We start from the raw sequence: 23,729 nt of genomic DNA on the forward strand, positions 1-23,729 counted from the left end.
AAGCATGCTGCCGGCATCTGCTTCGCTTCTGGTGAAGCCTCACAGAGCTTTCAATCATAGTGGAAAGTGGAACAGGAGCAGGCACTTCACATGGCAAAAGCAGGTGAGAAAGAGAGAGTGGGGGTGGGTGCTGCAGACTTTTAAATAACCAGGTCTCACAATAGGTCACTATCACGAAGAAAGCACCAAGCCATGAAGGATCCACCCCTATGATCCAAACATCTCCCACCAGGGCCCACCTCCAGCATGGGGGATTACAATTCCACATGAGATTTGAGTGGGGGAAAATATCCAAACTGGTTTCCCTGCAAAATATTCAAAAAGTTTAATCATCTGGAAACACTACAGATACAGTGTTTCAGGGTAAACTCTCTCTAATTGTATTTTCTCTCTGCTTTCATACCACCACAACAATCATAGACACAGAAGATGACTTCTGTGACCATATGTGCAGGGTTTTCCCTACACACCAAGCAATGGAAACCAGCTCGGTATCCTCCAATTCAATTCTGACACTTTCTACCTGGCGATAGTGTCAGATCCCACAGGTTGGGGGGGTCTCCCTCCAAGACTGCCTGCCACCTTCAGACACCTTCAGACATTTGGGAGGTCTCCCCAAGACTGCCTACCACCTTCAGACATCAGTTGCAAGTCTGAACCTCCAGAACTTTTGACCCATCCAGCTTCAAGTTGGAGCCCCCACAATCCCCTCTTTGGGTTCAATTAATTTGCTGGAATGAGTCAGAGAACTAAGGGAAACACTTATGTTTACCAGTTTATTATAAAGGATATTGCAAAGGATACAGATGAAGAGATGTGTGGGGTATTGGGGAATGGGGCTGTGGCAGTGCTCTTCTCGAGGGGGCACCAGCTGTGGGGAGTCTGTCCCTTGCAGACCCCTGAACTGGCAATGGATGAATAAAGTACACTGAAACACAGATATTCTGCTATGCCAGTCCAGCTGAGGGTCTGAGCCACCTACAGGCTCCCTGCTGAGTCCTGTAAACAGTTGCAACTCAGCCCTGATCAGCTAGTCAGACTCGCATTTATTTGGTAAGATTAATTAACAAAAGCTTGAGTCAACACCATTAGAAGGTAATTGACATTGTGGGCTTCCCGAGTAAAAAGCACTTAAGCACCTGCGGTACATCAAAGGTTAGTTTTAAAATCATGTGAGTAAACAAGCTAGCTAGGTAAACTACTCTGCCTTCCTTTATTACTTTAATTTGTTTAACTAAAGGTCAAGATCAGGTTGCCTTCAACCGTATCTATTACCGAAGCTAATGCAAACTTCTCACCCTTCTAAGAAGATTTGTGTCTATCTCTATAACTATCTCTAATATTTTTCCCACCAGCCTGATTGAATCCCAACAGGGCACTGAGCATCCATGCCCTCCAGGGCACCACCCAGGTGCCCAGCCTCCAGGTGCAGCACCCTCCAGGAACCTCCACATGTGCAGCTATCAGGAAGCTCCCTGGACCCTGTCCTCTTGGATTGTTATGGAAGCTTCATGATGTTAGCATTCCTTCCACCATTGTATTGGGTAGGTCTCCCTCTGGGGAGGGTCTAAGACCACAATCAGAAAGGTGAGCAAAGATTAGAGTCCTGCCTTCGGGCAGGTGAAAGGAGGGAAGGACAGACATTCTTTCTCCTGAATCCAGCCCCTGAGGTCTAACGAACTCAACGTTTTAACAAAAGACTGTAACAATTGCTATAGGAGGTATTAACCAGGAACTGTGTAAGAAAAGCAATATAGGCCGGGTGCGGTGGCTCCAGCCTGTAATCCCAGCACTTTGGGAGGCCGAGGCGGGTGGATCATGAGGTCAGGAGATTGAGACCATCCTGGCTAATCCAGTGAAACTTCGTCTCTACTAAAAATACAAAAAAATTAGCCAGGCGTGGTGGCGGGCTCCTGTAGTCCCAGCTACTGGGGAGGCTGAGGCAGGAGAATGGCGTGAACTCGGGAGGCGGAGCCTACAGTGAGCTGAGATCGCGCCACTGCACTCCAGCCTGGGCGACAGAGCAAGACTCCGTCAGAAAAGAAAAGAAAGGAGGGAAGGGAAGGGGAGGGGACGGGAGAGGAGGGGAGGGGAGAGGAGGGGAGGGGAGGGGAGGGGAGGGGAGGGAAGGGAAGGGAAGGGAAGGGAAGGGAACAGAAGGGAAGGGAAGGGGGAAAAGAGAAAAGAAATATATAACACCACAGGCCACCCTCTGTTTTTGAACTACGGATCCCTTACAGTAAAACAAATAAATACAAGCTTTTATAATTAGTCCAGTCCATTGTATTGTATAAATGTCTTGCAGGCTGAGGCCACCCAGGTTTGCAAAATTCGTTTCAGTCTTGTCAGGTTCCAAAAGCAGAAGTGGTCTTGGCAAATATATAGCTTTATCCTTTCAGGCATCTGGTGTAATTAAGCTAAGGGATAATGTCATCTGTTGGTCTGAGACTCTTTTAAAAGAGTTGTTAATGTAATATAGGATTTCCCTCAATTTATAATTAATTTATTTGTTTTTTTAACCCTCAGCTACTGTTTCTGTTTTTTTCCATTAACACTCAAACTTTTTCATCTTTGAAAGGAACATTAGTTTCAGCCACTAAGCTGGTCCAGATTGTTGGTAGCAATACCAGTCCAGCAAGTGCTTCCCCTTCAGTGCATTCCCACAGTTTGGGAGCTCAGTCCTTCAGACTCCCCAACTGCAGACACCAGTCACAAGTGTAGGACACCACCCTCCAGACCTGAGAATGGTGGTGCGATTGGCAGCTTGCAGCTTGCACCATGGGCCTGGAAAAGTCACAGGCACTCAACTCCATGCTGTGACAGCAACCACAGGGGCTGTTTTCTAAGAAGCCACAGGGGCAGAGCATCCCAAGGCCTTGGGAACCCACCGCTTGTGATACAAGAGATAGAAAAAAATTATTCAGGCAGATAGTGCAGGTAAAGGAGTCCTCAGCAGAATTTCCCTTTTAACAAAAAGCAGCACCCAAATCATTTCTTTTTTAAGATAGAGTGGCCTGAAAAATCGAGCTACAGTCATAGATAAGCAAGCTGGAAGCTTCCACGGGTGAATGCCAGCAGCTGTACCAATAGAAAAGGGCCACCTGAGGGCCAGGTATGTTCAACATGGAGGTTCCATCTTCCCTTTTCTTTGTCACCACGTGTACAATAAAGAAAGAGACAACATGTTGCCAGCCAGGCAAATAAGTAATCTGCATAATAAAATATTAGGGTGGAGATGGCCAGCTTTTTGCACCCTATGCAAATGGTGCACCTAGCCGTAACAGGTTTCTTGTGCCCTATGCAAATGGCACACCTGGTCCAACCAATCTTTTGCACCCTATGTGAATCAGACATCGATTCCTCAAGCTCATCTATAAAATTCCTTGCATTTTGCTGCAGACAAGAAAACATGCTCAGGACCCCTCTCTCTGCAGGAGAGAGCTTTTCTCTTTCTTTTGTCTATTAAACCTCCCCACCTTTTTTTTTTTTGAGACGGAGCCTCACTCTGTCACCCAGGCTGGAGCGCAGTGACGCGACCTCTGCTCACTGCAACCTCTGCTCACTGCAGCCTCTGCCTCCCAGGTTCAAACAATTCTCCTGCCTCAGCCTCCCGAGTAGCTGGGATTACAGGCATCCACCACTGCGCCCAGCTTATTTTTGTATTTTTAGTAGAGACAGGCTTTCACCATGTTGGCCAGGCTAGTCTTGAACTCCTGACCTCAGGTGATCCGCCTGCCTCAGCCTCCCAAAGTGCTAGGATTACAGACATGAACCACCATATCTGGCCTAAACCTCTGCACTGAACCTCACTCTTCATGTATCTATGTCCTTGATTTCCTTGATGTGAGACAACAAACCTTGAGTATTTACCCTAGGCAATGACACTGCTTCATTTTGGGGGCCTTGCTGGGATCCAAGGTAGATTCATCAGAAGGCTAAGTATATGAGCAGATCCCAACTATTTTCTTTCATTTTGGGACCTTCTGCCCTCCATTTTAAAATCAACCAAAGACTCAGGCCCAGTCAGCCATTTAAAAATGGTTAGCGTGGCTGCCAGCCTTATAAGACTTGGGGGACAGGCTTTCTGGGGAGAACTTAGTGAATCCCCCGGTGGCCTCAGTTTGCTGGGGATGCTGGCTTTCACAGAGAGCCTAGCCATCACATGGGGCTGGACGAGGTCCAGTGGCAACTGAGTGTTCCTGGCCAGGGCCACACCCCGGTGTTACCAAAGCCTTCTGTACTAACCCCAGCCTTTGAAAGCCTGATGGCTGTTGGCAAGAGGATCTCCAAGTTTTTCCTATGGCAATTTTTCTCCTTTCCTGTCCATGACCACCATGTCTCCTATCCACTCTGTATGCAATGCTGTGGGAATTTTTACAGTTCAGGGAAGTAGTCCCGTTAGGCAAGATCAGGAAATGACATAGTAACTGGGAGTATAGCTCAAAGGATTGCTATTTTTGTGATTTTTTAGGACTTCTCCCCACCCTCTGCTTAGTGTCTTCTGCCTTTATCCTTTGTCTGGACAGCACATGGTATTTCAAGGTCAACAGCACTGCCTAGTGGAATAAAAATCTTCTCCATGAGGCACCTTGTTGGCCCTTTGCCAAAACACTCTGACTTCCCAATTCTCCTTCTTTTTTTCTACTAGAAACCAGGCTTTATGTCCCTTCTGTGAATGGGAAAACTCTGCCTTCAACAATGGGGAGGAAAAGGTCCTCTGAAACCAAACTTTAGTCTCGATACTGTCCCATCAGCAGGAAAACCACCATTTGTACCCTACATCCTTTTAAGGCACCTATTCTGCCTCCAATTAAAATGGTACTTAAATTGTAATGGGATTCTATATTCAGAAATTAACCAGAGCCACTGCCTAAGAATACTTTAATCCAGGCCATAATAGAAGAATATAGAGCTCAAGCCCATACACTCCCTCCTTTAAGGGGTTGCCCAATGCAACCGTTTCATAGTCTTTCCCTAGATTTATCTATTGGGGAGCCACGCGGATCACACAAATCCAGGAAGTCAAAGAGAAATCACTGGCATAGGACTAGAGTCGCATGGGTGAGCGTGACTAATACAAATCACTTCGTTCCTCCGGTTCCATGGGTGATGGTCATGCCTGCATCCATGTGCAGCACCTTTAATGGATGTCGGGGCTCAGGGAACCAAGGAGGGATAACAGTTGGGGGGACGGCCCCACTGTCTTCCCCTCCACCCTGGGCCATTCCAAAGGAAAAGAAAAAGACCAAAGGGACTCTTTTTTCTCATTTTTCTTTCTGGATGGGTAACAGACTATCTTTGGCCTGCACTCCTCTGGAGTGCATTTTGAAGCACTGGGACTCCTTTGACTCTGAGACTTTGAAGAAAAAACAGCTCATTTTCTTTTGCACAAGGGCATGAACTTCTTACCATTTTGAACCAGCCTGGCCTGCAGAGGGAAGCCTTGATTTTAATACTATCCAACAATTAGATCTTTTCTGTAGACAGGAGGGCAAATTGCCTGTGGTCCCCTATATACAGGCTTTCTTTGCCCTGTGAGACAACACACACCTTTGCAAGCACTGCACAATCAACTCAGCTCTTTTAGCAGTCATATCAGGCAGGCCCAAAGGGAATGATTCCCTGAAACTAGAGAAGCAACTTCCAAGGGAACCATCTGAGGCAGCTATTGGGTGTCCCAGCCATTCTTGTGCCTTGTATGTGGGGCCGCCTTCAACCATGCCATTAGCTCCTCTAGCTCCACCATCTCCAAAACTCTCCACTCTCCCAACTTCACTCTTACCCCTACAGGAAATGCCCAATGGAGGTGATGCCACTAGAGTTCATGTTCCCTTCTCACTGCAGGACCTTAGGCAAATAAAGGGAGACTTAGGCTGATTTTCTGATGACCCTGATAGGTATATAGAAACTTTCCAAAATTTAACTCAGGTGTTTGACCTCTCATGGAGGGATGTTATGCTGCTCCTAAACCAAACCCCAACCGAAGCTGAAAAACAGGTAGCTCTGCAGGCAGTAGGGAAAGTTGGAGACAAGCAATATGTCTCCTATAGTAGGCTAAAAAGGAAAAGATAAAATAGAGAAAGTGAAGAAATAGGGGAACCATCATTCCCAATATGAAGAGAGGCAGTACCTCTTGACAACCCTGACTGGAAACCCACTGACAACCCTGATTGGAACCCCACCATCCACAGATAAATGAAAAAGGAAACACGTTTTAATGGGCATATTGGAGGACCTATAAAGAACTAGGGCCAAACCTCTTAATTACTCTAAACTGTCCATGATAGACCAAAGCTACATGAGAATCCCACAGCTTTTCTGGAAAGTCTGAGAGAGGCACTAATAAAACACACATCCTTATCCTTTGATTCAGTTGAGGGATAGCTAATCCTAAAGGACAAGTTTATTACACATGCAGCTCCTGATATTAGAGGGAAACTGCAAAAGCAGGCTATAGGATGAGATAGCACCTTGGAAAACCTCCTGAGGGTGGCCACCTTGGTCTTATGTAATAGGGACCAGGAGGAGGCCCAAGAGAAAGAAACGAAATTCAAGAGAAGGACAGAGGCTCCAGTTGATGCTTTGCAGGCTTGCAAAGTCCAGGACTTTGAGGTGCATCTGCCAGTTGCTACCAGGGTGGCAAGTCAGGGCACCTTAAAAAGGAGTGCCCAGGCAGCAAGAGGAAGCCACCTCAACCCTGCCTAGCCTGTGGTGGGGACCACTGGAGAACAGACTGTACCCAGAAATGGAGGTCACTGGGTTAAGAACCAGCCTCACAGATGCTCAAACAGGACTGATGGGTCCTGGGGCTCAGATCCCTGGCTCCAGTGGTTCAAGCAGCCATTACTCCAGGAGTCCCAGGTGATTCTAGAAATTGAAGGAAAGATGGTGGACCTCCTTCTGGACACCGGATCCAGCTTCTGTCTTCTCCTCTCTAATCAAGGCCCTCTTCCTACAGCACGACCATGATGGGCATTTCAGTAAAGGGTGTAACCTGATATTTTTCTCAACCCCTTAGCTGTAGTTGGTGGAGGGGAACTTATTATTTACACATGCATTCTTAATCATGCCTGAATATCCCACTCCTTTATTAGGTAGAGACATTTTATTCTGCATGAGAGCCAGCATCCATATAGTCCCAAGAAAAACTCTTTGTCTCCCAGTGGTGAAAGCTAATATTAATCCAAATGTGTGGGCAACTCAAGGAAGAATAGGTGGAGCTAAAACTGCCAGGCTAGTCTGGATCCATCCTAAGGATCTCACTTCTTTTCCTAACTAGAGACAATATACCCTAAAGCCTAATGCAAGGAAAGGGCTAGAAGCCATTATTAATAATGACATATGCATGGAAAATGCATGGCCTCCTCAAACCCTATAACAGTCCCTGCAACATTCCAATATTAGGAGTGCAAAAACCCAATGGGGAATGGAGATTATTTCAGGACCTCTGCCTCATTAATGAGGCCATAGTCCCAATCCATCTAGTGGCCCCTAATCCCTATACCCTGCTAACCCAAGTACCTGAGGGAACTAAATGGTTCACAGTCCTAGATATAAAGGATGCCTTTTTCCGTATATAGTTAAATCCTAACTCTCAATAACTGTTTGCCTTCAAAGATCCCTCTGACCAGACCACCCAGTTAACATGGATAGTGCTGCCTCAGGGATTTTGAGACAGTCCTCACTTGTTTGGGTGGGCACTGTCAAAGGACCTCTCCAAGTTTTCCCATCCCCAGGAAAGGGTCTTGCAATATGTAGATGACATATTGCTCTTGCCCCAACTGAGGAAGCTTTTCAGGAGGGCACTGAAGCTCTATTTTTTCTTTTTCTTTTTTCTTTTTTTGAGATGGAGTCTCACTCTGTCACCCGGGCTGGAGTGTAGTGGCACTATCTCAGCTCACTGCAACCTCTGCCACCCAGGTTCAAGCGATTCTCCTGCCTCAGCCTCCTGAGTAGCTGGGATTACAGTTGCCCACCACCACACCTGGATAATTTTTGTAGTTTTTAATAGCGATGGGGTTTCACCATCTTGGCCAGGCTGGTCTTGAACTCCTGACCTCGTGATCCACCTGCCTCAGCCTCCCAAAATGCTGAGATTACAGGTGTGAGCCATCATGCCTGGACAGCTCTTCTTAATTTCTTAGCTGACAGAGGATATAAATTTCAAAATCTAAAGCCCAGCTTTGGCAAACCTCAGTGAAGTATCTGGGTTTAGTGTTGTCTGAAGTGACAAGAGCATTAGGGGAAGAAAGAATTAAGCTGTTTCTTCCTTCCCTCCCATCCCAAACCCTCAAGCAACTAAGAGGATTTGCTGGCATTACAGGATTTTGCCAACTATGGATACCTGGGTATGGTAAGATAGCTCATTCTTTATGTCACCTCATAAAAGAAATGCAAGCAGCTAAAACTCATTGCCTGACCTGGGAACCTGAAGATCAGAAGGCCTTTAGCCAGCTAAAACAAGTCTTACTTAAGACTCCAGCTCTCAGCCTTCCCACAGGAAGAGTCTTGAATCTTTATATATCAGAAAGGAAGATAATGGCCCTGGGAGTTTTAACTCAAGCCTGAGGACCAGCTCAACAGCCAGTGGGCTACCTGAGTAAGAAACTTGATTTGCTGCCTAAAAGATGGCCAGCATGCTTCTGAGCCATTGCTGTCATGGCTCTACTGGTACCAGAGGCCACAAGATTAACCCTGGAAAATGACTTAACTGTTTATACTCCACATAATGTAGCAGGATTGCTGTCTTCTAAGGGGAGCCTTTGGCTAACAGACAGCTGGCTCCTTAAATATCAAGCTCTACTGTTAGAAGATTCTACAATTCAATTGAAAACTTTTTCTCACCTAAACCCAGCCACTTTCCTCCCCAAGGAAACCGGGGAACCTGAACATGACTATGAGAAAGTTGTGGTATGGACAGCCAGGGAGGATCTCAGGGAAACTCTCCTAGACAAGCCAGACAGGACCCATTTCATGGACGGAAGTTCCTTTGTAGAGCAAGGAGTCTGTAAGGTGGGATATGCTGTAGTCACTTTGAATGATGTTATTGAATGTGCTCCTCTCTCTCCAGGCACAAGTGCCCAACTAGGTGAACTGATAGCTCTTACAAGAGCGTGTGAATTAAGCAAGGGAAAGATGGCTGACATTTATCTTGACTTCAAGCATGCTTTCTTAGTCCTTTATGCTCACGCTGCCATCTGGAAGGAAAGACACTTTCTTACTACTAATGGATTCCCTATAAAATACCCCAGGAAATTGATAGGTTATAACCCTCAGTTTTCCTTTCATAAGAGGTAGCAGTGATGCATTGTAAGGGACATCAGAAGGGAACAGATGAAATAGCCAAAGAAAACAAGTTAGCTAATCAGGCAGCCAAGTCAGCAGCAGGAAAGCCTCAGGGTGTCAACACGTTTGAAGCCCCTCTAATCTGGGAGGGCTCCACAAGAAAAATTTAGCCTCAGTACTCCCCTGCAGAGATAGAATGGGCTATCTCTTGAGGATACACTTTCCAGCCCTCAGGATGGCTACAGTCAGAGGCAAGCTCCACTTGCCAGCCTCCAGCCAATGGAAAGCTCTTAAGATCCTCCACCATGCTTTTCACTTGGGAAAGGACAACGCTCATCAGTGTGCCCAGAGATTGTCTTTGGGAGATAACTTATTAAAAACAGTGAAATAGGTTGTTAATACTTGTGAATCCTGTCTTAAAAGTAATTTTCTCAACAGACAGCTCCTTCCTCCTCAAACTCAAAGGATGGGAAGTTATCCAGGAAAGGACTGGCATATAGACTTCACCCACATGCCAAAGACAAAGGGCATCCAATACCTCCTGGTATGGATACTTTCACTAACTGGGTAGATGCATTTCCATGCTGTACAGAAAAGGCCTCTGAGGTAATAAAAGTGTTAGGCCAGGCGTGGTGGCTCACACCTGTAATCCCAGCACTTTGGGAGGCCCAAGGCAGGTGGATCACCTGAGGTCAGGAGCTTGAGACCAGTCTGGCCAACATGGTAAAACCCTGTCTCTACTAAAAATACACAAAAATTAGCCAGGTGTGGTGGCATGCGCCTGTAAACCCAGCTGTTTGGGAGGCTGAGCCAGGGGAATTGCTTAAACAAGGGAGATGGAGGTTGCAGTGAGCCAAGATCATGCCACTGCACTCCAGCCTGGGCAACAGCGAGACTTGAGACTCTCGAAAAAAAAAAAGTGTTAGTTAATGAAATAACTCCCTGCTTTTCTCTACCTAAGTACCTCCAAATTGACAACAGACCCTTGTTTAAGGCAGCTGTCACATAGGGGGTCTCAAAGGCACTAGGCATACAGTATCATCTCTATTAACACTGCTTTTTTCTTTCTTTTGCCTATTAAACCTCTGCTCTTAGTCTCACTCCTTGTGTTTCTGCATCCTTTATTTCCTTGGCATGAGACAACAAACCTCAGGTATTTACCCCAGACAATGACACCACCTCACTTGCACCAGTGTGCCATCGATGCAAGACATAGAGTCAAAGATTATTTTGGAGCCTTAAGGTTAAATTTCTGCCCTGCTGGGTTTCAGACTTGTGTGGGGCCTATTGTCCCTTTCTTTCTGGCTGATTTCTCCTTTTTGGAATGGGAATATTTACCCACTGCCTGTGCAACTATTGTATCTTGGAAGTAAATGGTTTTTTAATTTTACAGGTTAATAGGTGGAAGGAATGTGGCTGGAGTCTCAGATAAGACCATGGACTTTTGAATGGTGCTGGAGTGAGTTAAGACTTTTGAGGACTATTGGGATGATTGTATTTTGCAATGTGGGAAGGACATGAGATTTTGGGAGCCATGGGCAAAATGATATAGTTTGGATGTTTTGTCCCCTCCAAATATCATGCCAAAATGTGATCTTCAATGTTAAAGGTGGGCCTAGTTTGTGTTTGGGTCAGGGGAGTGGATCCCTCATGAATGGCCTGGTGCTATCCTTGCAGTAATGAGTAGGTCCTCATTCTATGAGTTCACATGAGATCTGGTTGTTTAAAGAGCCCGGCACCTCCCCCATCTCTCTCTCTTGCTCCTGCTCTTACCAGGTAGCAAGCCAACCTGAGTGGAAACAGCTTGAGGCCCTCACCAGAAGCAGATGCTGGCACCATGCTTCTTGTAGAGCTTGCACAACCATGAGAGGTGGGGAGTGGAGGGGGCTTCTAGGTCATAGGCAGATGCAAAGATTTTCTGATTCGCAGTTGATCGAAAGAGTTTATCTAAAGACCTGGAACCCATTGAAGGGACTGTCTGGGTTAAGATAAGAGGTTGTAGAGACCAAGGTTCTTATTAAGCAGATGAAGCTTTCACGTAGCAGGCTTCAGAGGGAATAGATTGTAAATGTTTCTTATCAGACTTTGAAAGGTGCCAGACTCTTTGTTAATTCTTTCCTGGATCATGAAAATAAAAAAAGCCCTGGAGAGGAAAGGGGATTCTCTGCAGAATGCAGACTTCACAAGAGACACCTTTGCAGGGCCTCTTCAAAATATGTCAAATAAATAAAGTTTAGAGTAAAATACTTCAATTCCTTTCAGGGCCTGCTATCTGTCACGTGATGCTATACTACAATCAGGCTGGAATTCACTGTCTTATTGCTACAAAAAGTCTTACAATCTCTGTTTTAATGTTAATGCTGGTGAGTTGTGCCTGAATTCCAAGGGGAGGAGGGCAAGTCTGACCCTCACTTCCCATCACGTCCTGAACTAGTTTTTCAGATTAACTTTGGAATGCCCTTGGCCGAAAGAAAAGATGCATTCAGATGGTTGGGATACTGGGAATTTTATTTTTGGTTTACACTTCTCATGCCTCTTGGAATCTCTGAACCATATACAACGGCCATTTGTTGAGTAAAAGCTTCCAATGCAGGAAGCTGTATCTTTCAGCCTCATGCTATACACCATTAAAACAGTAATCACTGGCAATAAGACTGGGCTTTCTTAAACATACAGGATCTCACAGACCATAAGCCTATGATCCTTCATACCAGCTACCATAATACTTTTGGTTTTGGAAGCAGCACCCCATAACCTCAGCATGGCTACCAAGGCCTCTTTAAGACAGGGTAAAATGAGTAAGATCTAGCATCTGATAGCACAGCAGGGAGACTACAGTCAACAGTAATTTATTGTACATTAAAAATAACTAAAAGAGTATTATAACTAGAATGTTTGTAACACAAAGAAATGATAAATCCTTGTGTACCCTGATATGATTATTACACATTGTATGCCTGTATCACAATATCTCATGTATCCCATAAATATACATACATACTATGTACTCATAAGATTAAAAATTTTAAAAGACAGATAAATGGCAAGCAGGTAGATGAAAACGTGCTTAACATCATTGATCACTAGAAAAATACAAATCAAAACTACAATGAGATATCATCTCATTTTAACTAGAAATGACTTTTATGCAAAAGACAGGCAATAATGAATGCTGGCCAGGACAGGGAGGAAAGGGAACCTTCATACGCTGTTGGTGGGAGTGTAAATTGGTAAAGCCACTATGGAGAACAGTTTGGAGGTTCCCCAGAAAAGTAAAAATAGAATTACCATATGATACAGTTTATACCCCCCAGAAAAGAAATCAGTATATCTAATAGAGATCTGGACTCCCATGTTTATTGCATCATTATTCACAACAGCCAAGATTTGGAAGCTACCTAACTGTCCATAGATAAATGGATAAAGAAAATGTGGTGCATATACACAATGGAGTAGTATTTAGCCATAAAAAAGAATGAGATCCCATCATTTGCAAGAAGATGGGTGAAATTGGAGGAAATTATGTTAAGTAAAATAAGCCAGGCACAGAAAGACAAACTCACATGTTCTCACTTATTTGTGGCAGCTAAAAATGTAAACAATTGAACTCACAGAGATTGAGCTTAGAAAGATGGCTGCCAGAGGCTGAGAAGGGTAGCAGAAATGGAAGGGAAAGTGGGGATAGTTAATGGGTGCAAAAATATAGTCAGATAGAAGGAATAAGACATAGTATTTGATAGCACAACAAGGTGACTACAATCAACAATAATCTATTGTAGAATTAAACATAACTCACCAGGCGTGGTGGCTCACGCCTGTAATCCCAGCATGAGGGCTTTTTTTGGGAGGACTTTGGGAGGCTGAGGCAGGCAGATCACAAGGTCAGGAGATCGAGACCATCTTGGCTAACACGGTGAAACCCCATCTCTACTAAAAATACAAAAAATTAGCCGGGCATGGTGGCGGGAGCCTGTAGTCCCAGCTACTAAGGAGGCTGAGGCAGGAGAATGGCGTTAACCCGGGAGGCGGAGCTTGCAGAGAACCAAGATCGCGCCACTGCACTCCAGCCTGGGCAACAGAGCAAGACTCTGTCTCAAAAAAAAAAAAAAAAGAATTAAACATAACTAAGAGTATAACTGGAATGCTTATAACATAAAGAAATGATAAATGCTTGAGGTGATGGATACCATTTATCCCAATGTGATTATTACACACTGTGTGCCTGTATCAACTATGCCATGTAACTCATAAATATATACACCTACTATGTACCCCTAAAGACTAAAGATAAGAAATCAGAAAAATAAAGACAGGATGGAGCTAAACCTGGGCCCTCTGGAATGTTCTACCTGCAGATGGAGCTGGCCTCCACTATCTTCAGTCCCTTGCTAGATGTCATGGTCCTTGAGGTCAACACTCCCCCACACCATTTGGTACCTGCAGAATCCCTTGGGATTAACTGGGTGAACAGTAATAGAAGTTAGTGGACTATACGAATGACACTGCCAAGCTCTACTTGAATAGCTGTGCCAAATAGACAAACACAGAAAGAAAACACAAAACGACCCATCCACATCCTAAGGGCTTCACACTTTCTTGCACTCTATCTTCAATGGTTTTTCAGCTTTCTCTTTAGGTACTTATTGACTGTTGGTCTCACATAGGTTTAGCCATAGATGGAATTTATTACTGCTTTGTGACCACTGGCAGCCTCCCTTATCTCTGGCTGGGCTTCTCCCTGAAGGACTGGGCCTCAGGAATAGGTGGGTCATTTGTCTCCTGGGCATGCCACACACAGAAGGTTTTCTGAGCTAGGCTATCCCTCCTCCCCAAGTTATTCAGGCAGTTCCACTAGTTCTATGCCTAGATGAACACACATGCTTGAAGTTTGGGGAGCCATGTTTGATCTGATTTGGCAACTCTGAGAGGACAGTGAGGGTGAGGGCAGGTGTTAGGTGGCCATTGTGGGGGCTGCTGGCCTCTGGGACCATAGGGTAGTGAGGTGCAGAACCGTGGCACCTAGAAGGTGCCAGTGTTACTATGGAAAAGGGTTGCTGTCCAATGCACACAGAAGCCAATACCATGGCACCAGGTTTTTGAGAGAAGCAAACCTTTATTGCAAGTCGACAAACAAGACAGGAGTCCAGCTTAAATCTGTTTCCCCAGTATGGGGTTTGGGGCAGCTTTTCAGGATTAGGAAGGACAGGTTGGTAAGCACTGGAAGGGTGGATTTTGATTGGAAGGACTTCAAACAAATCTACTGATGGCAAGGCGGGGATGGGGGTGTTATCACCCAACATTCAGAGACAACAGACCCCTTGCTTTTGGAAGTGTTTCAGCACTTGGGTTCCGGCCACAGCCCGATATTTTGGTTTCCTGTGGTGACAGGGTGGAGTCTGGTAGGTGAGACTTCAGCTCCGAGTGTTGGGTCAATGTTTTCTTTTCTTTTCTCATTTCTTTTAAATTATTTATTTATTTATTTATTGAGACAGGGTGTGGCTCCGTTGCCCAGGCTGGAGTGCAGTGGCATAATCATAACTCACTGTAACCGTTATCTCCTGGGCTCAAGCAATCCTCCCACCTCAGCATCCTGGGTAGCTAGGATTACAGGTGCACCACCATACCCGGGTAATTTTTTAGTTTTTATAGAGACGGGGTCTGGCTATGTTGCCTAAGTGAGCCTTCCACCTCAGCCTCCCAATGTGCTTGCATTACAGGTGTGAGCCACCGTGCTGGGCCTGACATTTTCTTTTCTGCACATTCTCTAGCTGTGTAACTTGCAACTCTTTAGCTCTGTGCCTGCAAAATAACTGGACATTATGTTACCAACAGAGGATGAACAGATGAGACTGGTCCAGTGGTTAAACCTGCACCTTCGTGGAGGCCATTATGAGTATCCCTATAGGCCGAGTCTCAGGGTGCCCCCAGAAGCCCATACCAGCCGCTGTATGGCAGAGCATGGACTTCCCCTCGGGGACTAAATCCCATTCTTGGGCTCCAGAGGTCTCGTTTCTACCACTGTACGCCACCGCGTGGGGTGCCCTGGGAACGCGCCTACCTCCCTACTGCCCTGAGGGCGGTTGGAGATGGTCCCAGCAGGTGTGGGAGACGAGGTAGAAGACTATCTTCAACGGGGTCCAAGGCTCATCTGGACCCAGTTCTCAGCCGAGGGGCGGTGGAGAGGGCGTCAGAAAACGCAGGAGCAGCTCCCAGACCCAGGAGGGGACTCAGGGAAGCAGAGGCGCTTTCCTTGGCGGCTCTGGGGCCTTCCCAGTTCGCCCGGCCCCCCTGGAGGAGACGTCCCCCGGGGTGGAGCTGCCCAGGACCCCTTCCCATGGGACGTCTCGGCCCCGCCTCCCGTATCTGGGGATAGTCAAAGGGCTCAGGTCAGAGCAGGAGCAGCCGGGGGCGCGGCCCCCACGTGGCCTCCGGGAACACCTGCCCACAGCGCGACACCTACGTAGCTCCTGTCTTTCACAGAACAGCCTTGGCCCCGGCACGGCCTCGAACGCCTTGACCCCGCAGGGGAGGGGGACGAGGCTCCTTCGCTCCCGAAGGAGCGTCGAATACGTGTGGAATACGCGTCGGTGTGGATCTGGCCTCAGCTTCCTGAGCCTGAATCAATGCCTCTAATCACGTGGGCGCTCAGCCGCGACGGGACCACAGAAATCGACCAGCGGCCCGTTTAAGGAGCGACAAGGCCCAGCCCTCTCCTGCACTGTGGCGACGCCATTTCCCTGCGCCCCCAGCGCGGCCGCTTGGCTTTTGTTTGAGGTGACACTGGGCCACAGCATCCTTCCCTGAGCACTGGATACCAGCGGGGACTACAGTACCCAGAAGGTTTTGCCTCCAGCCGCAGGGATGCTGAGCCAATTCGCGCTGAGAAAAGGGTCATTTCCGCTTTGGGACCAATGAGTCGGGGAGGGACTTCCGGTATCACTTCAGTGGCGGTCATTTTTGCAGCGCTTGGGTGCATCCAGACCGTCAGAGCTTTGGGAGCGCTTTGTTTGGCGAGAGTCGGAAGGCGCGAGGGGAGGGGTCCTCCCACTGAACAGTGGGGGGATCTAAGGGTCGGCGGCGGCGGGGTTGACGGCTTTGCCTAGGTCCCCGCGCCCGTAGCTGTCGGGTCCCGGCCCCGCTCTGCCCACAGACTCCGATGGCTGCGGCCGCGCCGAGGGCCCCGACTCAGGTGAGCGCTGCCTCTACTGGGCCTCACCCTCCTTCATCCCCAAATTAGTGCCTTCTTGGGTCGCTACGGTCGAGATCCTCATGTCCAGTACAGTGGGGGCTCGTTGGTGGGGTCCCTATTTCCAGAACTTGGGTGATGAGGCACGGAAAAGGGTGACAGGCAAAGGGACCAGCGTTTCTAAACTCTTGGAGATAGAGTGAAGAAGGTTCATACCTGGAGTGCCAAGGTGAGGAGTTTTCCCTCAATTCTTAGGATGCTAGGAGCCGTGGAGGGTTGTGTACAGAAGTGGCATATGGTCTGAGTTAGGTCTTTCGAAGTTTTCCAAAAACCTCGTGGAGTTAGACTAGAATAGAATGGAATAACACAGAGGCACAGGGAGGTTGAGTTCTTGTGCAAGGTCCCACAGTTGCTAAGAGTTAGCACTGAGGACTGGAACGCTGAGGCTCAGAAATAATGCAGGCATCCTCAGTCCACCTGGCTCTGGCCTGGACAGGAATCCAGGGAAGCCTGAATCGGTAGAGCCCTGTATGGTCACCTGCCTTTCATGATCTTTGGCTTTCCACAGGTTACTGTGTTTCCAGAAACACATATGGACCTCACAAAGGTGAGTGGAGGGTGTCCCAGGCCCTCACTGGTCCTGGCCCCATCCTGGGGTTTTTTCATGGATCTTTTTTACCACCATCCAGTTCTTTGACCTAAGGACTCTTCACAAACCCCAAGCTTGGCATCCTGATTCTAGACTGGTGGTTATTTGCAGAAGTTCTTACTGCTGGCAGACAATGGAATGAGGTGTGAAAGGTTGCCCCACCTACGTACAATAATGTATAAGGTTGGCAGTGAAGCTGAGCTGGTTCAGGGAAACCCAACTCTCCTTTCTTTCAAATGGGAACTCAGAGCAGCAGGGCAGGACTCAGGCCTGGAATGGCTCTGAGAAATTGGGTGCTTTTTCTGGAGGTGATGGAAACAATGGGAGGTTTAGAGAAGAGAAGGGAGGTTATCTGACACTGGTCTCATCAGGTTCACTGTTAATGCAGCATAGAGAATACTCTGTGGGTGTGATGGAGGTGATAGAAAGACCAGGGAGGAGGCTACTGCGGTGGCCAAGGTGAGTTTTGATAGTGGCTTCACCAGTGTGGTGGCTGTGAAGGTAGAAGAACTGGCTGGATTCTGGGTCAGATTTTTAATTAGGCCTGCTCGCATTTTCAGATTTTGAGGGTAAGAGATAGTGATCAAGCATTACTCCAGGCATTTTGAGTTTAGCATCTGAAAGGATGGAAGTTCCATCAAATAGCATGTAATAGGATTGATTTTATTTTTATTTTATTTATTTATCTATTTTTAGACAGAGTCTCACTCTGTCACTCAGGCTGGAGTGCAGTGGCTCGATCTCGGCTCATTGCAGCCTCCACCTCCCGGGTTCAAGCGATCCTCCTGCCTCAGCCACCTGAGTAGTTGGGACTACAGGCACATGCCACCATGCCCAGCTAATTTTTTTTTTTTCTGTATTTTTAGTAGAGACAGGGTTTCACCATGTTGGCCAGGCCGGTCTCAAACTCCTGACCTCAGGTGATCCACCCGTCTTGGCCTCCCAAAGTGCTGGGATTACAGGCGTGAGCCACCATGCCCCCAGCCAATTAATTTTCATTAAGGATAACAGGAGTTTTGTCTTTAGCTATTATTATAGTCTGAGATATTCCAAAGAATGATATATGGAGACATGAAGTGAGTAGCTGTCCATGTACATCTAGAATTCTGGAAGTGGTTTAAGATGGAGCCATCTAAAAGGTGGTGACCAGTGTTTGGCCCAGAGTAGCTATGGGTCACAATTAGGAGTGGGTAATCCTGGTCGTGAAGATAATGCTATTTATAACGCAGGACAGGGCTGGGCGTAGTGGCTCACACCTGTAATCCCAGCACTTTGGGAGGCCGAGGCAGGTGGATCACTTGAAGTCAGGAGTTCTAGACCAGCTTGGCCAACATGGTGAAACTCCGTCTCCACTAAAAATACAAAAATTAGCCAGGCGTGGTGGCAGGCACCTGTAATCCCAGCTACTAGGGAGGCTGAGGCAGGAGAATTGCTTGAGCCCAGGAGGCGGAGGTTGCAGTGAGCCAAGATCACGCCACTGCACTCCAGCCTGGGTGACAGAGTGAGACTCCATCTCAAAACCAAAACAAAACAAAAAGACAGAAAAGAAAAGGTTGGGGCTATGACTGTGTCTTGTGCTTGGACATGTGGTAGAGGTGGTCAGCATTACAAACAGTTGTAAGAGAAAAGTGGTCATGGGGAGATTGTAGGAAAGAGGATGATCTGGTGTATTAGTCTGTTTTCACACTGCTGATAAAGACAGCAAGTCTCTAGGAAGTTCCAGACTTTCCCATATTTTCATGTCTTCTTCTGAGCTCTCCAAACTGTTCCAACCTCTGCCTGTTCCCCAGTTCCAAAATTGCTTCCACATTTTCAGTTATCTTTACAGCAGAGCCCCACTTTACTCACACTGATTTACTGTATTAGTCCATTTTCACACTGCTGATAAAGATGTGCTTGAGACTAGGTAATTTGTAAGGAAAAAGAGGTTTAATGGGCTCACGATTCCACGTGGCTGGGGAGGCCTCACAATTATGGTGGAAGGTGAAAGGCATGTCTTGCATGGCAGCAGACAAGAGAGAACTTGTTCAGGGGAACTCCCCCCTTATAAAACCATCAAATCTTGTGAGACTTATTTACTATCATGAGAACAGCATGGGAACAGCGTGGGAAACAGCATGCCCCCATGATTCGATCACCTCCCACCAGGTCCCTCCCATGACATGGGAATTGTGGGAACTACAATTTAAGATGAGATTTGGGTGGGGACACAGCCACATCATATCATCTGATAAGTGGTCAAGGCTTCCAAGGCATTAGGGACATAAGACAGACATGGAGATAAAGAAATAATTGGTAGAAGATGACACTGAGGCCAGGTACAGTGGACTGTGTCCCTGCAAAATTCATATGCTTAAACCCTAATTCCAGTGTGATGGTATTTGGAGGTTGGGCCTTTGGGAGATAATTAGGTCATGAGGGTGGAGCCCAATGAATGGGATTAGTGAGTGCTCTTAAACAAAGAAGCCAGAGAGGTACTACCTAGTGCTCTTTCCAACAAGTGAGGATACAAGAAGTCAGCAGTCTGCAACCTGGAAAGAGCCCCTACCGGAACCTGACCATGCTGGCACTCTGATCTCAGGCTTCCTGCCTGCAGATCTGTGAGAAATAAATTTCTGTTGTTGATAAGCCACCCAGTTTGTGGTATTATGCTAGCAGCCCAAACTGACTAAAACACTAGGACTAGTGCTTATTCACCATGGTAAAAACTCGCCAGGAATTTGTTGTGACCCTTGGTGAGTCTGGGGAAGGTGTCAATCAAGCAGTTGAATAAGTTTAGGAGTACAAGTGTTCATTAGGTTGGAGGTAGAGAGCCACTGAGAGTCTGTGCCACTGAGGCCACTGATTTTGAATGAGGGTTAAGAGGTGAGAGGAAGATTGTTGATTGAAGAGGGGACATCAAGTGCAGCACAAGTGGAGGACGGCCATCAGTATCTGACATCAGGTGATTCTTGGTGGCTGAGGTTGAAGCAAGGAACAGAGTCAGGAAAATAGCCCTTCAGAGCAGGATGGGGGCTGTCTATGACAGTAGGAACCATCAGAGGTCTGTGTAGCACTGGATGCTGTCTCAATTTGGCAGACAGAGGGGTGGAGGTGGCCGTGGGAGTGAGACTGAGTGAGTATGGTTCAAAGAATGATGTGCACATGGAGAGGGAGTGTGAACTGAAGGACCCAGGCCCTTGGCATTGAGGACTTAAGGGTCAAAGGTGAACCCACATTTGATTGTGTCTAGGAGGCACTATCTGAAAGACTTCTGGGGAACTGCCTGACAAGAAGGGATACACCCCTACATACTGGGCCCAAACTTTAGATGTGGTGCATCCTGCCCACCTCCTGGTTGGTGCTGTAGAAGGATACAGTGATCACTGGGACCATGAAGAGAGAGTGGGCATCTGTGTCACCAGGGCCTGTATTTCCTTAAGGTGGGGATGATTGTGTGGGTGGATGAACTTGTGGAGGCGTTGATTGTGGAGTGACCTGTCCCCATCATGACAGGGCTGTGTGACCTTTGAGGACATCGCCATTTACTTCTCACAGGACGAGTGGGGACTTCTTGATGAGGCTCAGAGACTCCTGTACCTTGAAGTGATGCTGGAGAACTTTGCCCTTGTAGCCTCACTGGGTAAGGCCCTAATACCAACTCCAGTGTCCTGGTCTGTCTATGGTCTTTTGCTGACTTCCCCACTTTCTTGGGATATGTGCTATGGGAGCCAGCACTGTGCACTGCCTGAGCAGCCCTAACACCTGCTGCCCAGTGGTCTGGGAAGCAGGTGTTCTTCAGTCAGCCAAATGGATCTCTGTTGCTTGCTCTCTTCTTGGCTGGGTGTCTGTGTTCAGATCCATGACACCTTGTGTCCCAAGTTCCCTGCACCCCCATCTGCTAGCTGACATTTTCTTGTGGCTACCTGTGTCATGATTGTAGTCATTGTCATGGTCTATACTTATGGGGACAATGGGCTCTTCTTACTCCTTCTAGTTTGTTTGTTTGTTTGTTTAATGATACTAACTTTCTTGCCTATGGGCTGTTGTGTGCTGAGTCGTTCTGCATCAGTGCTGATCACTCACATGTTCTGTCTTTCTGGTAGGACTTGGCTTCATGAAGGTCCCACATAGCTAGACAACTGAGGGTGTGCAGAGAAACCTGGTTGCTTTATAGGGTGAACATGGTCTCAGAGAAGGCCTGGGCTTGTTGAGTGGCAACTGGTTGGGGGCATGATATCTGGGCTGTTTTCAGATCACATAAGGAGCCTGTCCTGTCTTCACCACTGTTTGGGTGCACATGCCACTTGGCCAAACCTCATTTCTATATTTTCTTCCCAGTACTTGACATTTGTCTGTCTTATTATTTTTATCTATGACTTCTAGCACCTGGCTGCCTCTACCTTTCTGATCTTCATGCATCATCTGCTTCTCTGCACTGCTCCCTCTGCAATGTTTTCCAACATTGACACACACATAATGTCTCATGAAGTATGTATAGATGATCACATGATATGTGATCATATCACTTGCTACTCAGTTTCAATTGTATTTTTCTGGGCTTGGGCACAGTCAACCTTCTGCATAGCATGCAGGTGTCATCAGCAGACAAGGTCCTCCTGAAGACTATGTGGTGAGTTTTAAGAATTGGAAGGCTACTCAAGGATAACTTTTGAGGCTGTTGGTAGAGGAATGGTTTGAAGACAATGCCATTCCCTGTCCTTCATCCCATCCTTGTGTCCTTTATTTGGTGAGGCCTCCCTCATTCTGTGATCTTTAGAGATCCAGTATTGCAAAGCAACCCCTTCCTCAACTTGCCCCCAGCTCCATTATCCTCAAAACAAACCTGGCGAATCATTCGTTTGGTATGTGTGTAATGGGGCTTCTTTCTCTCAGCATAGTCAATGTATATTTCATCAGCAGTTCTCTGCTTTCAGGTTGTGGCCATGGAACAGAGGATGAAGAGACACCTTCTGACCAGAATGTTTCTGTAGGAGTGTCACAGTCAAAGGCAGGTTCATCCACACAGAAGACTCAATCCTGTGAGATGTGTGTCCCAGTCCTGAAAGATATTCTGCATCTAGCTGATCTCCCTGGGCAGAAACCATACTTGGTTGGAGAATGTACAAACCATCACCAGCACCAGAAGCATCACAGCGCAAAGAAATCCTTGAAGAGGGACATGGACAGAGCCTCATATGTGAAGTGCTGCCTATTCCGTATGTCATTGAAGCCCTTTCGCAAATGGGAGGTTGGAAAGGACCTCCCAGCCATGTTGGGGCTTCTGAAGTCCCTGGTCTTTCCTGGAGGCAAGAAACCCAGCACAATTACTGAATGTGGGGAGGACATTCGCAGTCAAAAAAGTCATTACGAGTCAGATGAATGTGGGAAGGCTTCCAGACATAAACACACTCCTGTTCACCATCCAAGAGTCTACACTGGAAAAAAGCTTTATGAGTGTAGCAAATGTGGGAAAGCCTTCCGTGGCAAGTACTCACTTGTTCAGCACCAGAGAGTCCATACTGGAGAAAGGCCTTGGGAGTGCAATGAATGTGGAAAATTCTTTAGCCAAACCTCCCACCTGAATGACCATCGGAGAATCCACACCGGAGAAAGGCCTTATGAGTGCAGCGAATGTGGAAAATTATTTAGACAAAACTCCAGCCTTGTTGACCACCAGAAAATACACACTGGAGCAAGGCCTTATGAGTGTAGCCAGTGTGGGAAATCCTTTAGCCAAAAAGCCACCCTTGTTAAACACCAAAGAGTTCACACTGGAGAAAGGCCTTATAAGTGTGGTGAATGTGGGAATTCCTTTAGTCAAAGTGCCATTCTTAATCAACACCGAAGAATTCACACTGGAGCAAAGCCTTATGAGTGTGGCCAGTGTGGGAAATCCTTTAGTCAAAAAGCTACCCTCATTAAACACCAGAGAGTTCACACTGGAGAAAGGCCTTATAAGTGTGGTGACTGTGGGAAATCCTTTAGTCAAAGCTCCATCCTTATTCAACACCGGAGAATTCATACTGGAGCAAGGCCTTATGAGTGTGGCCAGTGTGGAAAGTCCTTTAGCCAAAAGTCTGGCCTCATTCAACACCAAGTGGTTCACACTGGAGAAAGGCCTTATGAGTGCGACAAATGTGGGAATTCCTTTAGCCAATGCTCCAGCCTCATACATCACCAAAAATGTCATAACGCATAGAGGCCTCATGAATGCAGCAAATGTGGAAGCATCTTCAACTCAAGATCTATCATCATTTAGCTCCTGAAAGTCCACACTTAAGTAGAGCCTTAGACCTACAGGGAATGTGCTGTCTGTAGTATTGTAGCAGTTGAGAACCTTTGTGAGGGAGCCATCTGCCTGAAGTTGAACCTCATTCTTCCTTGTTTCTCTGGTAGAAACCATCTATCCTCTACCACCTTGAACAGTGGGCATTGGTCACCCCTATGTGCTAAGACAAGGCAGACATCTGTGTGTTCTCTTAAGTCTTTGGAGGAAATCTTGAGCAATCTAAGCCTTTAGAGAAAATTCATTCTTTTTTCTGACTGATCACAGCATACATGTGACCCAGTTTTGGTCAGGAGGGCCCAGCCTTGGTTCTGCTGGATACTTATGTGCAAGGATTCCCT

The 23,729-nt window shown here is 46.8% G+C and overlaps 1 protein-coding gene across 3 annotated transcripts; it reads left to right on the forward strand.

Moving 5' to 3' along the window:
* Nucleotides 1-16,269: 16,269 nt before the first annotated feature.
* On the forward strand, nt 16,270-23,383 carry ZIK1 (zinc finger protein interacting with K protein 1). Of its 3 annotated transcripts, XM_032171344.2 has the most exons (4): nt 16,270-16,474; nt 17,040-17,078; nt 20,616-20,742; nt 22,037-23,383. In XM_032171344.2, exons 1-4 carry the CDS (start codon nt 16,442-16,444, stop codon nt 23,299-23,301), a joined length of 1,464 nt encoding a protein of 487 aa, XP_032027235.1. In that variant the 5' UTR covers nt 16,270-16,441; the 3' UTR covers nt 23,302-23,383. The 3 variants fall into 3 exon arrangements, with proteins under 3 accessions (XP_032027235.1, XP_032027231.1, XP_032027234.1); XM_032171340.2 differs by lacking the exon at nt 17,040-17,078; XM_032171343.2 differs by lacking the exon at nt 17,040-17,078 and having other exon boundaries at nt 16,372-16,700.
* The last annotated feature ends 346 nt before the right edge of the window (nt 23,384-23,729 follow it).

The sequence above is a fragment of the Hylobates moloch genome, unplaced genomic scaffold, assembly GCF_009828535.3.
Source record: "Hylobates moloch isolate HMO894 unplaced genomic scaffold, HMol_V3 SCAFFOLD_12, whole genome shotgun sequence".
Lineage (NCBI taxonomy): Eukaryota > Metazoa > Chordata > Mammalia > Primates > Hylobatidae > Hylobates > Hylobates moloch.